Raw genomic sequence first — 14,864 nt, forward strand, 5'->3', positions numbered from 1 at the left:
TTCTGTTGATCGCTAGGTATTTCTTTTAAAATTCGAGCTCGTTACTTATAAGCTTTTATTGAGTGTCACAAGAAGTCATCGGAAGCTTGTATGTGCAAGAGACTAAGAAGCACTCAAGTCAGTCCTACACGGCGACCTCCTCAACTCGTAAAACCGCCCAGTACGCGTGTTCACTCAATCTGTCTCAGTCCTTCTCCTTCTTTCGTTATGCGAAACAGTCGGGCTTCAGCCCAACACTATGCTTACGGCACGGTAGCACAAAGACAGTTCCTCATCTCTGTTGCCTGGTGCAGGCGGTCCATGCCTGTCTTGTAACACTTCTAGACCTTGAACAGGCCTACGAAGTTGGTCATGATCAGGCCGGCCGAAGCATCGATACGCGACTCACCTACGAATAAGAACCTCAGTCGCTCGCAAGAAGTTCAGAGATTATCAATGATGCAATTTCACGAGGAGGCCCTTCAGTCTTGTGTGTCTTGAAAAAACATGCTTTTGATTACATGTTCTCTCGCCCTGCTTTCAGTGCAGATTCTCTGTCTGGATCTGAGCGATATCAAAACTTTTACGACGCAATTCACCGAGGACGGCAAAGATGTTTCTGTCACTGTAAACGTCACAGCTCAGACCATAGTTACAAAGGCTGGTCTGGCTCTCTCAGGTGTGACAGACTATGATGGGGACGTCGACACGGATGCGTTAAATCTTATCAACTTCAACGGGTGTAGGGCGTGGCAGCCTCCTATCATCTATTCGGGGTGGTATCAAGCGTACAAGATTATGAATCAAAACAAAGATGGTGTCACTGATTGGTACGTCTATCTTCAATCAGTTGGAATCAACTTTATCGTTAGAAGTTGCTCCCGATGACCTTTAGCTTGTCAAGTGAAGACGATGTGGCACCTGTTCGATGTTCAGTGGTCTGGCTTGAATCCGTGCTAAAATGAAGACTTCAATCCAGGAACGAGGCGGCCGCAATCGAATATCTCGGACCAAATTTGATAAACAGACCCCAACAAGCCCAAATAAGTTGTGCGTAAGGATAATATCCAAAATCCATTCTGCAAGCATCGCAGAGGTTCGTTCTGACTGTCACAGCGCTTCTTACTGACTTGAATACAATGAGAAACCATGTGCGTAATTCCGGGGACGTAGTCTAAGCAATCGAGGGTCTCTAACGCATCTTAAGTGGGTACCCTTTACCGGCTGGAGGCTGCATGTCCGATGTGACGATCCTGACAAAAAGTGCCCATGTCCGGATGGATCAGAAACTTATGCTTTGACCGTCAACAAAGACAAGGACTCTGGTATCGCGAGAATCAACTTTTGTCCTGCTTATTTCACAATGCCAACTCTGAACCAAGCACTCCTCCATGGGAAAACCAATCCACCAGAGCTTGCCCTTGATTTGACTCAGTATTCTAAAAATCAAGGTAGCCCCAGAATTCAGCAATGCTGAAGCACCATGCTAATCTATTTCCAGGCTCAGTCTGGTATCACGGTAAGTAACGGCAGCCTTCATGAGGACTCGGCTTCACACTAATTGGTGGCGGCTACATGCTGACATATCATCAGAGCTCATGCACATAGACTGGGTTTCCAAAGCACGATCATATGGCAGCAATCAACACATCACCGACATGAACCTTCGATTTCAGGACATCGGCGGGCAGGCGTGGGAATCGAAAGCATACAATCCCCTCAAGGCGAAAATACTCGCCCGCTATCCATACAGAACCGGTGAATGTGAGCGAACTCCCCTCACTCTCTTAATGCAGCTGACGTCTAACTCCTCCGCAGATGTATGGCAGAACGCTGACAACATGAACATGTACGGACTTGCGAAATATGTGCAGAAACAGCTCGGCAACGTCTATCCAGCCTTCCCCGCCGTCACAGAAGAGAACCTCAGAGCACCATGGAAAGACGTAGTGCGGACTCAAGACGACGGCAAAGACGTCAAATGGAACTCGAGCAACCCGGTATTCAAAGCGCTGGATGCGCGTAGTGGGGATGGCGTGTCAGGATGCAACGACGACCTTGACGGAGCACAAGTAGTCCTGACCATGTCGGCCCTCATGCCGGACACGTCCTATCCCGCTGCGTATCAGTCGCAGTTGAAAGCCTGGGCTTCATCGCAAGGAACATACGTGCCTCCAGCATCCATCACATCCACAGTAGAGCGGGCGCAAACACCCACGGGGCTATGGCCAGCATGTCTACTAACCGCCTCGTAAGTGTTTCCCCATTCCATCCCCTATAGCTGTTCCGGAGACCTCGTTTCCCCAACACCAAATGCGCTCGCTGCCCAATTATTCTAACAGTGACCCAGCGCCGACAAAACCTTCTGCACCTGCGACGCCACCTCCGTCAGCATCACCACGCACACCACCTCCGGAAAAACATCGTCATACTGCGCCAATGGCTCTGGGCCGTGGGGGCCTTCAGGCTTCCCCTTGGGCCGGCACCAGCCCAAGAAACTGGGGAAACCACTGCCAAAGACACAGGCAAGAAAACCACCACCACGGCCGAATCGACGGCGACGACGGGCACGCTGACCCTCGCGGGCTGCGAGGACGGCTACTTTAATACGGTGGCGAAGACGTGCATTGAGCATTGCGATGGCGGCAAGTGCGATGCGGTCGCGAGCGGGTCGGGGCCCGTTACTGTGTCGTACTTTTGCTCGTGCGCGGGGGATTGAGGGCGTGGGATCGTGTTTTACTATATATGGGCTAGAGATGATTTGGGGAGTTGGGGAGTTGGGAAGTTGAGGAGTTGGAGAGTTGGGAAATTAGGGAGTTGGGAAGTTGGGGAGTTGGGGGAGAGGGGGAGGGAGGGAAGGGGGGGTGGGGGTGGGGAGGAACAACGCGTCAGGGTTTGGATTCTCAGCGCCACGAGATGGAATGTTCTAGAAAGGAGGGGAAATGAGCATTGGTGTATGTGGGAGAAGAGTGTGCGGAGTGGTTATGGAGTTATTGGGGGGGGTAAGGACTGGTTCTGGTGGTGGAATGAATGGAAAGAAGGAATTGCTTTCAGTAGGTATATACTACATTGATGATTTCAAGCTCATATGTATCCTTGCACACCCTCCTTGAGTCGACACTTGTGCTGTCGTTGCTCATGTCTTCGTTGCTCAATGTCGTCGTCACTCGTTTCGTTACTGGTCGCTCTATATGATATCAGATAATCGATGCCCATGTCTTCGTTGCATTTCGTCCTTACTTGAACTTCCCTTGCACTCTGTGTCTATACACCTCTCACCCATGTCTCCTCCATCCTTGCACTTCCTATCCTTGTGTTATCCCTCCTCGTGCGCACCACTCCTGACACCTCGGTTCCTCGTTGCCCAGTCCTCCCCTTGCTCTGACGTGTAATGAATGTCCGTTTTGGCATAGCGTGATGGCATGCTTTGCATCACTACTAGGGTATATCTGCCGCTTTTGAGACCATGATGATTGTGACATCATCCCTTGGATGGCGACAAATTACCTACGTCGCCTCGCGATTTGAGTGGCATTGTGCGATGAACTGCTGTGTCCATCTCTTGCTGAGAGCCGCCGTTACAAACATAGTCCACGTACGTGTCTCTATTCTGAAGTTTTTTCGTCGCAGATTTGAGGCTGTCCCTTAGTCGCTTCTTTGTTTGCAGTGACATTCTGATGAGCCCTCGGCTTGTGATTGAGTCATCGTTTTGTGGATCTCGTTTGTAGCGCTGGCTTGTCTTGCTACTCATGTATGCTTAAGACATTGGTTTGGTACCGCTTTGTGTTGCCAATCCAGCTGCATTGAGGTATTCATTTCAGTGATATCCGCCACTACAGTTTCTATTTGACTTGCTTTTCTGGTTGCTTTGGAATGCTGGTCATCGTCAGGATGTCGCCATGACCGATCATCTGGCTCGCTGACTGGCATAAGTGACAGACTGTTGTTCGATATCTGCCTTGCCGAGAGCCGTCTCGACGTGAGGATGGGTTTGATTGAGTGTACTCTAGTCGAAATCGGGTCTGTAGCGATATTTTGATCGGTAACACGGGCTAGAATGAGTTGGATGGCGTGACGAACTCGCCATATGCAGAGTCATTGCTCGGCTCAGGACGGTCAGTGAACACCAATGCCATGCTTTTGTAACCTTTTTGACTCGTTCGGGTGTCCGTATGCTGCCAGAAACAAGTTGTTTCTTTGCAATGAAGGTCGTATGTTTGAAGATATGGTGGTGCATCGGGCTCTGTTGTCAGAGATTTTCTGTGGTCACGAGCCGAGATTAGGTCGTGCTTTGTTCCTAAGAACCACCGATATGATAATTTGATGTCATTTGCCCCTCATGAGAGCAGTAGTAGACAGTATTCAGGCATAGAAAGGCTGTTTTCCAAGCTCCAGGTCTCGTTGGCGTCAGGACAGCGTCGTGTTTCAAGCCATGGGAGTGTACATTGTGATCATCATGAGGTAGATATTTCATTTGCTCTACATACTCGCCGCCATTTGTGTGAATTGTTTGTGCTTTGCCATGCCCCGTATCTGTGCTTTGTGACGCTCACAAGGCGTCAAGATACCCTTTCCTCCGCTTCCAACACTGCAATTTACTGTTGAATCGGGTGTAGCCCGCCGTATGTGTATACACTGTGGTGATGATGCGGCATATTGATAGTGTGCTCCCAACACCAACCACCTCTGTGATAAATGTGGTCTGGTCCACCGACCAGGCTTGACTGCTTTGTAGTAATTTCGTGCCTTGATCGCGCTGTTGCCGCTGCTCCGACCGCCGCTTGGGGTTTAGGTGCCTGGCCCGCCAACCAGGTATATTTATTCTTCGATAAGATTGTGGCTCGACCTCGGTGGCCTTCGACTCTACCTACCGCCTAGAAGAGAAATAGCTGGCCTCCCAACCAGGTATATCTTCTTCTCACTGAAAGTGCGGGTGTAGATTTGCCTGCTCCGTCTCCACCGACCACCTGGAGAAGAAGTGCCTGGCCCGCGAACCAGATATGCTTGTCTTCGATTGAAAATGTGGGTTGATTGTCATGGTCGTTTGACTCCAGTCGCCAGCTGGACTTGTCTCGTGCGGGTCGCCAGCCCGCGGGATAAGAATATGGTGGGATGCCAGCCCACAAAAGAATGTCTCCGAATAAGAATATAGTCTGAATAGTAATACTTCGATAAGAATACGCCGCTCGTAGGGTATGCTCTGGTGATTGATGCCCGGAATAATGATGCTCGATAGTAATGGTGGTTGTAATTCGACTCGCTTTTGCTAAAAATGCTGATGGTAATGATGCTGAATAACAATAGTGGTAGAATAACAAAAGAAACAATGAAATTGTGGCGACTGCGTGGTGTGACGGCACGCTGCCAAGGCAGATTCATTGTCGCAGCGTCGAGCGTGCTGCACGGCGGTGAGCTATCACTTGAAGAGCGTGACCTGCTCACCGGTCGTTCGGTGGTAGAGATGGTGTGGCGAGGATGCAGCTCGAAGAATGCTGCCTGGTGGTGAGCTGCTGCTCGAAGAGCGCAGTCTGCTCACCATGGTGGTGTGACCGGGTAGAGACAGAAATTGCCAGCAGCGTCGAACGTGCTGCCTGGTGGTGAGTTACCACTTGAAGAATGTGGCCTACTCACCGGCGGAGCGGTGGGAGAAGTGATGTGGCGAGGGTGCAGCTCGAAGAGTGCTGCCTGTGGTGAGCTACCGCTTGAAGAGTGCGGCCTGCTCACCCCGGGTGGGTTTCCGGGAAGAGGCAGAAATTGCCAGCAGCGTTGAACCGGGCTGCTTTGCGGTGGGCTACTGCTTGAAGGGCGCAGCCTGCCCACCGGGCGGAGCGGAGATGATTATGGCGTGATGTCGGTCTGTCTCTGTCGCTACTGCCTGCTAGTGGCTACCGCTTGAAGAGCGCGGCCTGCCACTAGCGGCCTCCTTGTCGGTCGAGCTTTGTCCGTAGTTTGCCCTGCGGCGAGAGCCTATAGTTGCGCTCTTCGATGGGCATTGCTGCCCATGCACGGGCCTCGGCTCGCTCTTTTCTGGCTTTGATGCCATCGGCGACAATTTTCGCGCACCGCTTCTCGGCGTCCTCTGGTGACCGATACTGGTCAAGCTTCTTGTTGACGTCCTTGGCAAAGGCAACAATGTCGGCTTCCGTGGTCGTATCGTCCTCAAAAACGAACTTTGGGAACACTTTCTCCCGCTTCTTGGGGGCGGCTTCTGGCGGAGGGGTAGGTGGCGGCGTGGGGGTGGTGGGCGGAGGCGGCGCGTGCGGACCTGCCTTTATTCGTTGGCCTGTCCCGGTTTGGAGCCAGCCCTCAGGCAGCTTGCAGCTGCCTGGGGCTGACTCACCCCCGGGACGTCGGAGTTGAGGCGGAGGGGAGGGAGAGTCATCTTTTTGCTGCCTGAAGCAGCAGAACAACCACAAAAACATGGTTGCGGTGGTGGTGTTGGTGTGGTGGTGGTGGTGGGAGAGCGGCGGAGAGGAAGGATCCAGGCCAGAGGTTGCAAACTTAGCAAGGATTTATGGCGTGTCGGAGTGAGTTGTAAAGAGGGTATCTTTGTTAAGAGTGAATGATTGTCTTAAAATTGGTTAATTGCTATGTAGTTCGAGAGTATGCCAGCCAACAGGTCCCCAAAGTCTTCCGATCTAAGGGGACAGAACAAAGAGGGGAGAGGGGGAAGGGCGAATATATACTAGACGCCAAGAACTTCTGCCGGACTTCAGCCGTTTACTTTCTCATTCTACCCTCTCTCTAGTCTGTTTCGAGCGAACGTGGCAGAGGCAATAGAGTTCTTGCTCCCTGCAGCCTTCAATTCTATCTCTCTAGAGAGAATCTGCCCGCTATACCTATTTTTCTATAGCTTGACGCCGCAAGTTTAGTTGAACCCATAGAAAGCTGCCTCTTTTGTCTATTTCCCCACTCTCCCAGGCCTCTATTCCCCGAAAATCTTGAGAAGTCTACCCTTTGAAGCCGGTTTTCCAGATATTCACGCCTGTGATACGCACTCAAGGTCCGTGCTGTGCCAGTCATTGCGACCACCGAGTATTTCTCTACACGCTCCTTTCCTCGCGCCATTTCGTCCCAATGGCTTAAAGATTATCGACATACAGATGTGGTGCCATAATGCCTGGAAAAGGGGCGTAATGTAGCCCCGCTTAGAAGCTTAGTCTCCATAAATAACCCACAAGCGCCGGGAATTGACCGCCCAAAAGGCGTAATTTTCGGATGCTAGCAGAGTATTTACTGTGTATGGAAACGTACCAGTGACATTAAGGTTGGCTCCCGTGTACTGGGCCTGCCATCTCTACCACAATTGCTGGTTGAGGCTGTTCATTGTGCCAATCATAAGACATGATAGGCGGATCCACTCTCAAAAAAAATCTGCAGTGGCGCAAATGTCGCCGAATCCACCTTTTTGTTGGTCGCAGAGGCTTCGCAACCGGATGACCCTTTGGGCGGTGGAAACTTCGAGAAGACGAGTGAGCGTACCCAGGCTGGTCTGAGTCTTGGAGGCAGCTCTGCATCTGGTTATGGAGTGTGAAGCGTCAAGAGAAATGCAAGGATTTGGCGGTGAATGGCAAGTGCCTTGTGCAACTTGCGACATCCACCCACCTCCATGATCAATTACTCACTCAGGTGGAAGTCAATACATCAGTTCAAGTCACTGGTGGCTCTGAAATCACCAGTGTTCATATCGAATGACCAGGCTCTCTGCTCCGTTGACTGCCAAAATGACCATCACCCTAGCTATCGCTCTCTCAAGACTGCGACCGCGTTATTACCACAGCATGCAAAGTGGCGCTTGCAACGAGCTACGGGTTCTCAACTAACGCCAGATAAGTTATGATGAAGACAAAATCGAGGTAAGATAATTTCGGGTGAACAGATTCTGAGTCCTCGCTCTGGATCTAATTCGTTGCTATACATTTCCCCTGAACGGCAACACAACGCAGTAATGACCTCTCATCTATACTCAAGCGTTGCCCCGGAGACCGCGGTGAGTCATGGTGTATGGCATTCTGATTTCAATGGCTGACATCCATCCACCATATTCAATCGCGAAGCAACTGAGTATTTACATGGCAAGAACAGCGTCCGGCACAGCACCATTTCATGTCGCCGAAGCCACAGTCTCCTCTCAAGGGACCGGTTCGTCAGAAACTAGAACAGGCACCGATAATCATCTCCTCGCAGCGCTACAGGGTTTACAACACACTTGTGCAAATTATGAGTCAATGCTTTATATTCAGCGACTTCTACAGTGTCTACGGCGACAGCGATTTCAGGCACCTTTTAGATGTCGCTACAAAGACAAGTAACCTAGCTCAACTCGGATGGGCACTCCGTGACCTTTCGCCGACGCCAATCTCCAACGCCGATCGACCTTCTGGGCTCTATCGATTGCGATAGACACCAATTCTCAAGGTTGGGCCTCTTTCAATCTTCCTCATGAGTGCAGAATGCCGATCAATCCGCCCTCCTCTACATCACAGCTGGAACAACACTGAAAGTAATTCTTGTGAGTCTCCCTTCCCGCGCTGTTCTCGAACAAGACCACAATACTGATTTCGTGAATGTATGTACTCCCATGCGGGGTTTTTGAGTCACGTCGCGCAGCGGAAGAAGAATCCCCAAAGATCCTTTTCCGAACACACATTCACGGCATTACCAGCTACTCCATTCCATTCGCGACCCCTGATGGGTTACAAAGACGTCTGCGCTATATTTTGATTATTCTTCTGCTTGCCTGGAAGGTGCGATGTGAGCTTTTGCCCGTCTTGTCCTACGAGGGGTTTACTGCTTGATCGAGGGTTGTGAACATACGATTTGCGCTTCCATTGTTTCCTTGGGTCGTTATTGAGGGTGCATTCTCTTTCTAATCGTGTCACAGAGTTTGTTCCTGTTTTCATGCTTTAGCAACAGCTAGACGCTCGCTGCCATGTCTTACAAGCCATGGTTCTGGTCGAGTCGACGACAGAGGCATGGATTCAAGGAAGGAGGTTGTATGATCAACTTACGCGACTTTGATGAGGACTCGAATCGAGGAGCTCTTTTGTCGTAGCCGGTAATAGCCGGTCGCCTGGTCAACTCTGAGCGATGAGAGTTTTGGTAGTAGTGGCGAAGCATCGTTCCTCAAGGTTACTGGCCATCAAGGTACATACAGCCATGCTACACTTCTGCATTGACAGTCTGCTCATGTCATCATCATCGTTGGTGTAAAGACAGAGGGATGTTCTTGCCTTCTTTGAATTGTCGATGCCGAGACATCTTACTTCTACTAAGTTCATTCCGCGACGCCGCAACTTGGGAAAGAGCTGTCATGTCGCTAAGAAGATGACGTAGAGTCATTCAAAGCTTTCATTGTACGGTAATGCTAACTCATTGTGTCTCGACGAGTGTGGCAGTATCAGCAGGAAACGGCTGCTTTGACAATTTTGGCGACCGTCAAGTCGCGCTTTCCCGACGACTTTTTCGAGCCTCCGAAGTGAGGGTTCGACACTCAGATCTCTCGCATCCAATTGTCCCTCAGACCCATTCAGAAACAGATCGTCATAAAAACTCGTCAGAGAATGCACGATAGCTGCAGCCTCGTTTCACTCGCCACCCTTTGGGAGCTCTGGCTGTATCTTTAATGGTTGCTTCAAATCTTGACTTACAGCAGCCCTCTGGGGGCTTGATTGCGCAATAGGATCAATATCATCGAAACACCCATCATAGACGACTATATTGCGTGTGATGTAACGTCAATCGTGCTGCGAGTCAACGTTGTAGTTCTTTCCTTTCCGTCCGGAGCCGGAACTATTTCAAAGCGCAGAGTGTAAGAGGCAACCCATGTCTTATGACGAGCCACTCGACAGACCCACTTGTTGATGGGCCTCCGATCTTGAGTAGGCTCGCTGTTGCCAACTTCAGACATCTTTCAGATCTGCCAAAGTATATTTCCATCGACGACAGATATCGCACCCAGGTCTGTACTCAACGCGACTTCGAGGACGGACGAAAGGGATGGATGATACACCCCAATCAAATGCACAAGATTCGCATGCAAGATGTACTCTGAGCACTGAGTCTCTACGCACAGTTTATGCGATTGCATCCCGGCAATTGCGATATAGACTCCAACACAGCTTCTCTTTCTTCTCTTTTCCCAATATCCCAAGACGTAATTAACCACGGCCTCCAAATCTCATTCATCATCAGACCTACCCACGAACCATTCATCCATTCACACAACAACCCCAACAATAGCCTCAAATCAATCTTTCACGACTCATCCTTTCAATCTCCCACTAACCATGCTCGGATGTCTATGCGGCTTAGTGGGCGCGATATTCGGTGTCCGCATCCTCAAACCGATATTCGAAAACGCGTCCGACAAAGCTCAAAATTCATTCTCCAGAGGTCGTCCTCGTTCGCGTTCTAGTTCGCGTTCTCCTCCGCGTTCTCGTTCGTATTCTCGTCCGCGTCCTCGTCCGCGTTCTCGAGAAGAAAGATCTTCGCGTTGATGTGGTGCAAGTCCCCAGTCAAGCCACGGTATCTATGCCGATGCGTACGCCGATGATGAGAAAGAGATATCAGAAATACAGCTACATCTGCTACCTGGTGAGATGTACGATAAGGGAACGATCTTGCTATGCATGCATGAGGTTGAGAAGGTTTAACGGTGGCATGTATTGGGAAGGGCAAGAAAATTCATGAGAAATGATGGGTCCACCTGAAGCTCGGAAGCAAGTATGTAGCATTTACTATCTAGAGTGAGTAGATAGTTGTCTGTCAATTTGTGTATGTAAGGATGAATCGGATGGATTACGTTGATAGCAATGCATGTTTCACAATGTTCTTTCCGTAAAGTAATGATTTGAGAGGCTGCACTTGCCTCTTGAAACACGGGGCTCCAATTTGTTACAGTGACCGTAGACATTACAAGGTTTGACTGGATCACAAGATTTCTCACATCTTTGAACAACGCACCCAGCTCCACCTTGTTTGTCAATAGATGCCAATTGCGTAGAGTACACGAAGTGAGTTGTCGCAGATCCACGATTGAATCGCAGGTTCTGTAGAATTGGATGTGCCACAAAGGACCAATTCAACATTCTTACGCCAGACGATTTCTGCTCTCTACCCATGCGAGATCTCACTGACCAGTACCCTGATTGAAACAACACGAAACATCTTCTAAGACAAAGTACTAATGAGCCTGGCCAGTCCGTTGCTTAGAGCTGAAGATCATGCAACAACGGGAAGGCACGATCCAAACAGATCTGCAAACACCGCGTCAAATTTCTGTCCTGGGACACAGTTAACAATACTTCAATCATCTGGTGACGCGGTCATGGTATCAAAGCTGTGATATATAACCCACCCAGACCCCCCCTCTGACTTTGTCCATCAAAGAACTCGAAAGCACATCAGAACTAAAAACTTCCAAATTTCTACACCATACATACCCAACAGCAACCCAAGTCCGATCTATCATCCAAACTCCACTACCTCAAGACAGTAATCAAAACAACCAATCCACCAACATGAAGTTCACCGCCATCATCCTCGCCATCACCGCCCTCGTGACCATCGGCATGTGCAACCCAGACGACCCTAACGACATGACCTCCGCAGAAATGTGGGCAGAGATTGAAGGAGGTGGCCAGGCGGCATCTGATTCTGGCATCGTAGACGAGGCCGGTGAACATTAGCGCTCATATCACGACGTATCGCGCGGAGCTGGACTCAAAGCGGGATACCTCACATCAACGAACAACATGACTACGTCTCTAAATGAATGGCTATGGAAGGGCATAGCATAATAATAGCTAAGCTCAGCACTTAGGACAGGATTACATGCACATCACAGCAATTATTTACAATCATCAGCCTCATAGTAGGAAACAAACTGGCTTACGTGATCCCCAATATCGCCCTGCCAATTCCCGTGGCTTACGCCCTTGAACTCAACCCCCCTCCCTCCAGTTTTGAGTCCCTTCATACATACAAACAAAAAGCCCTCCCTCTCCTCAACCGCCGCACTACCCCCCTCCCAAAACCCAGCAAAAAAACCCAGAGTCCTCACGCATCATTTTGATACCAAAATCCCCCTGCCCACCCCCGTAGTCCCAAACCTGTTTTTTCACGCACTCGTACTCGAACCCGCGGAGGGGGAGGGGACAAAAAAATTGGTTTTAGCTCATTTTAGATAGATGTCATCCTTAGTGCAGGGGCCATGCTAATCTTCTCTGGATAATTACTCTTGTTTCATATGCCCGAAGGCAGGTTTTTATTCTCGAAAGTAGGACTTTCTTATTGTAATTATATACCTTTTTTTTATTATTTTGGGAATCGGAACGTACTTTGTGCATTGGCGATCGGGATGGGGGTGCAGTATGCGAACTTTTTCTTAAAGTGAGTGAGTCTGTTGGTGGAATGAGACTGCGCTGAATACTGTGTTTTTGCGCATCTGGAATCTGGCTGTGTGTTTTGAGACTTGGATGGATTGATACGTTCTGGACAAATTATTTCTCTGGGGAAAGCTTGTGTAGAATTAAATTGGATCAACTCCCAGTTCGGGTTCTTTTCGAGGAGCTTCGCGCAGAGAGCGCGTACTTCATTCACGTCCTGACTGCGCATTCATCAAAAAATCCGACCTGGGGCTTGGTCCAACCTGGGGGCGATCTCTTGTAAGGAATTGTTCAAATCATATATACAAGTATGTCTGGTATCTAAAGGCTCCTACGGAAATCAGATTTCATACTACACTTTTCCTTTACTTCCATCTTCCTTCTCGTGGACCGGCTCCGCTGCTTATTGCTTCTAATTGCTTATCCTTTACACTCGCCCAGCCTACTTTGCGTCCAGAAGACTCGAATTCGACCATCCATCCGATTCTTCCCCGCCCAATTCTCCGACAAAACAAAATATCTAGCCGCCATAAGTTGAGATTCGCAGACTCCCGTTTCCGTCATCCACTCCACAAAACCTCACTCCCACTTTCTCCCCAGCAGGCGGAGGCTGTCTACTACCAGCCCTAACATGTGGCCCTTACCACTCTAAACATTAAAGCAGTCATAAATACGATCGAGGGTATGACACCCCTTCTTCAAGCCCTCCGACCGGTGGCACACTCCCATAAGCCACCCTACACGGCCTCCATCATGCCATCCGCATTATGCGCCCCTGCATCCAGATGCCTACTTATCAACCCCGTCCGTATCTTCCAAAAGATCGATCCCCCCTCCCCATTCCCCAACATCCAGATCATGATTTAATCAAATAGTAAGAGCTTGATGGCGTAAGGCGTGGGTTGGCCTATGGACATACAGGTCTTTCCATATCATGTAAGCGCCTTCTGAGCAGGGGAAGCCGCCGTTCGCGCCACCCAGGTCGTAGGAGCTGCCCTGAAGCCGAGCGTCGAGGCAGTCGGGCACGGCGTAGATGTGAAATGAGAGGTTTGTGGTGGAGGGGGAGGGGTTGGTGGGGGAGGGGCCGCGGATCAGGCCGGCGTTGGGGTTGGGGATGCGGGTGAGCAGATCTGCTGTAGTGATGAGGTTTGCTGTGGTGAGGAGGGGGGAGGAGGGGGAGGAGGAGGACGGTTGTTGTGGTGGTGGAGAAGTGCATTGTAGGTGGGGCTATCTTTTTCGTGCTGAGTTGGTGTGGTTTCTGATGTGGGGATGGGAAGGAGCTGGATCTCTTGGTTGGGTTGGGTTGGGCTGGAGATAGGGCAGGCGCGATGATGTATCTTCTTAGAATGGTCTGCTTCGATGAGGATTTCTGCGTGGCAGCGAAAGCTCTGGAGGGAAACAAAGAGGTACTAGCTATGGCGGTTCCATCCTGGGATGGACAATGGGGTTGAAGCAATCTTTCATCACTTACCGCTTTGTTCTTCAGGTATGTGAAAGCCGCATTACTGCCCAGCACAACACCCTGCAGGATTCTCTACTTGGATGAAGGTTTACCAGTAGTCATCAGCGAAGTTTCGATTAGAAGGCACTCTGTAGAATGACGGAAGTGAAAGGATTATTGCAGGAAGTGCTTGGGGCCTGGAAGCGCGTCGCAATTTCATCATGATCGACGTTCATTTCACAGTTCATCACCGCACAAAATACATGAATGCAAGATTTTAACCGACTTCTGCTTTATCTGTTGGTAGGATTGACGACAGTGCGTTTCAATCGTAGAAAATAGTATGGAGATAAAGCATAAGATAGCATGCGCCAAGTAAGCTATCTTGACAGTGACGAGCAGAAGCAGCACAGAAGGAACTCGACGCGAGTAGCAAAATGACCCGAGAAGAGGCAGTGTTTGGCTTTCCAGCCCCATCCATTAATTTCCCGCATCTTTTCAGCAGGAAGTTCCTAGGCGAAATAAGCCAACAGATTTCCATTTCCACGCATCCTTGCACGCAAACACTTCAGAGATTTAAATATGATCAGCCCATCGTCACCGAAGCTAGCATATTTGGTTGAAAAGACAGCCAGCGCTCCCATCGTATCGATCCCGATGATGGTGATGTCCATCAGCCCCACGAGCGCTTTTTAGCGTCCCGTTGCCTAATCGCCGAGATTGAATGAAGCGGGTGAAGATGCTCTGGTTATTCTTGTTGCAGCAGGCCGAGTTCTGTCGGCATCGGCAGCCCTTGCGTCAATCGTCTTGGTTGAACTGGGGATTGGAGCCGAAAAAATGGTGGTAGCGAGGGTCATCATGGCGACGAAGAGGCTGGAGCACTTCATGTTTGCTGAAGATTGTTAGATACTGTGGAGTTAGTATTGGCTTTTTGATTTGTAGTAAATGTGTGTGTGGTGTGATTTCTGGGGAGGAGCAGAAGAGGGAGATGGGGCATAGTATTTATCTTTTCTGTGTCCTGGGATCTTGTTTCGTGTTGACAGCTACTGAAGCAG

At 49.9% G+C, this 14,864-nt stretch overlaps 3 protein-coding genes across 3 annotated transcripts; 2 read left to right on the forward strand and 1 right to left on the reverse strand.

Moving 5' to 3' along the window:
* Positions 1–207: 207 nt before the first annotated feature.
* Positions 208–2,234, forward strand: KY384_007318 (uncharacterized protein; the record flags this gene model as incomplete). The annotated part of the gene is made up of 5 exons (XM_044815809.1): positions 208–287; positions 336–469; positions 524–809; positions 1,210–1,430; positions 1,588–2,234. 5 exons carry the CDS (start codon positions 208–210, stop codon positions 2,232–2,234), a joined length of 1,368 nt encoding a protein of 455 aa, XP_044667683.1.
* Positions 2,235–5,891: 3,657 nt separating this feature from the next.
* KY384_007319 (uncharacterized protein) lies at positions 5,892–6,401 on the reverse strand (the record flags this gene model as incomplete). The annotated part of the gene is made up of 1 exon (XM_044815810.1): positions 5,892–6,401. The coding sequence occupies one exon, from the start codon at positions 6,399–6,401 to the stop codon at positions 5,892–5,894; it is 510 nt and encodes a 169-aa protein (XP_044667684.1).
* Positions 6,402–11,501: 5,100 nt separating this feature from the next.
* Positions 11,502–11,922, forward strand: KY384_007320 (uncharacterized protein; the record flags this gene model as incomplete). The annotated part of the gene is made up of 2 exons (XM_044815811.1): positions 11,502–11,658; positions 11,828–11,922. 2 exons carry the CDS (start codon positions 11,502–11,504, stop codon positions 11,920–11,922), a joined length of 252 nt encoding a protein of 83 aa, XP_044667685.1.
* Positions 11,923–14,864: the final 2,942 nt, after the last annotated feature.

The sequence above is a fragment of the Bacidia gigantensis genome, assembly GCF_019456465.1.
Source record: "Bacidia gigantensis strain McMullin 20006 chromosome Unknown contig_255, whole genome shotgun sequence".
Classification (NCBI taxonomy): domain Eukaryota; kingdom Fungi; phylum Ascomycota; class Lecanoromycetes; order Lecanorales; family Ramalinaceae; genus Bacidia; species Bacidia gigantensis.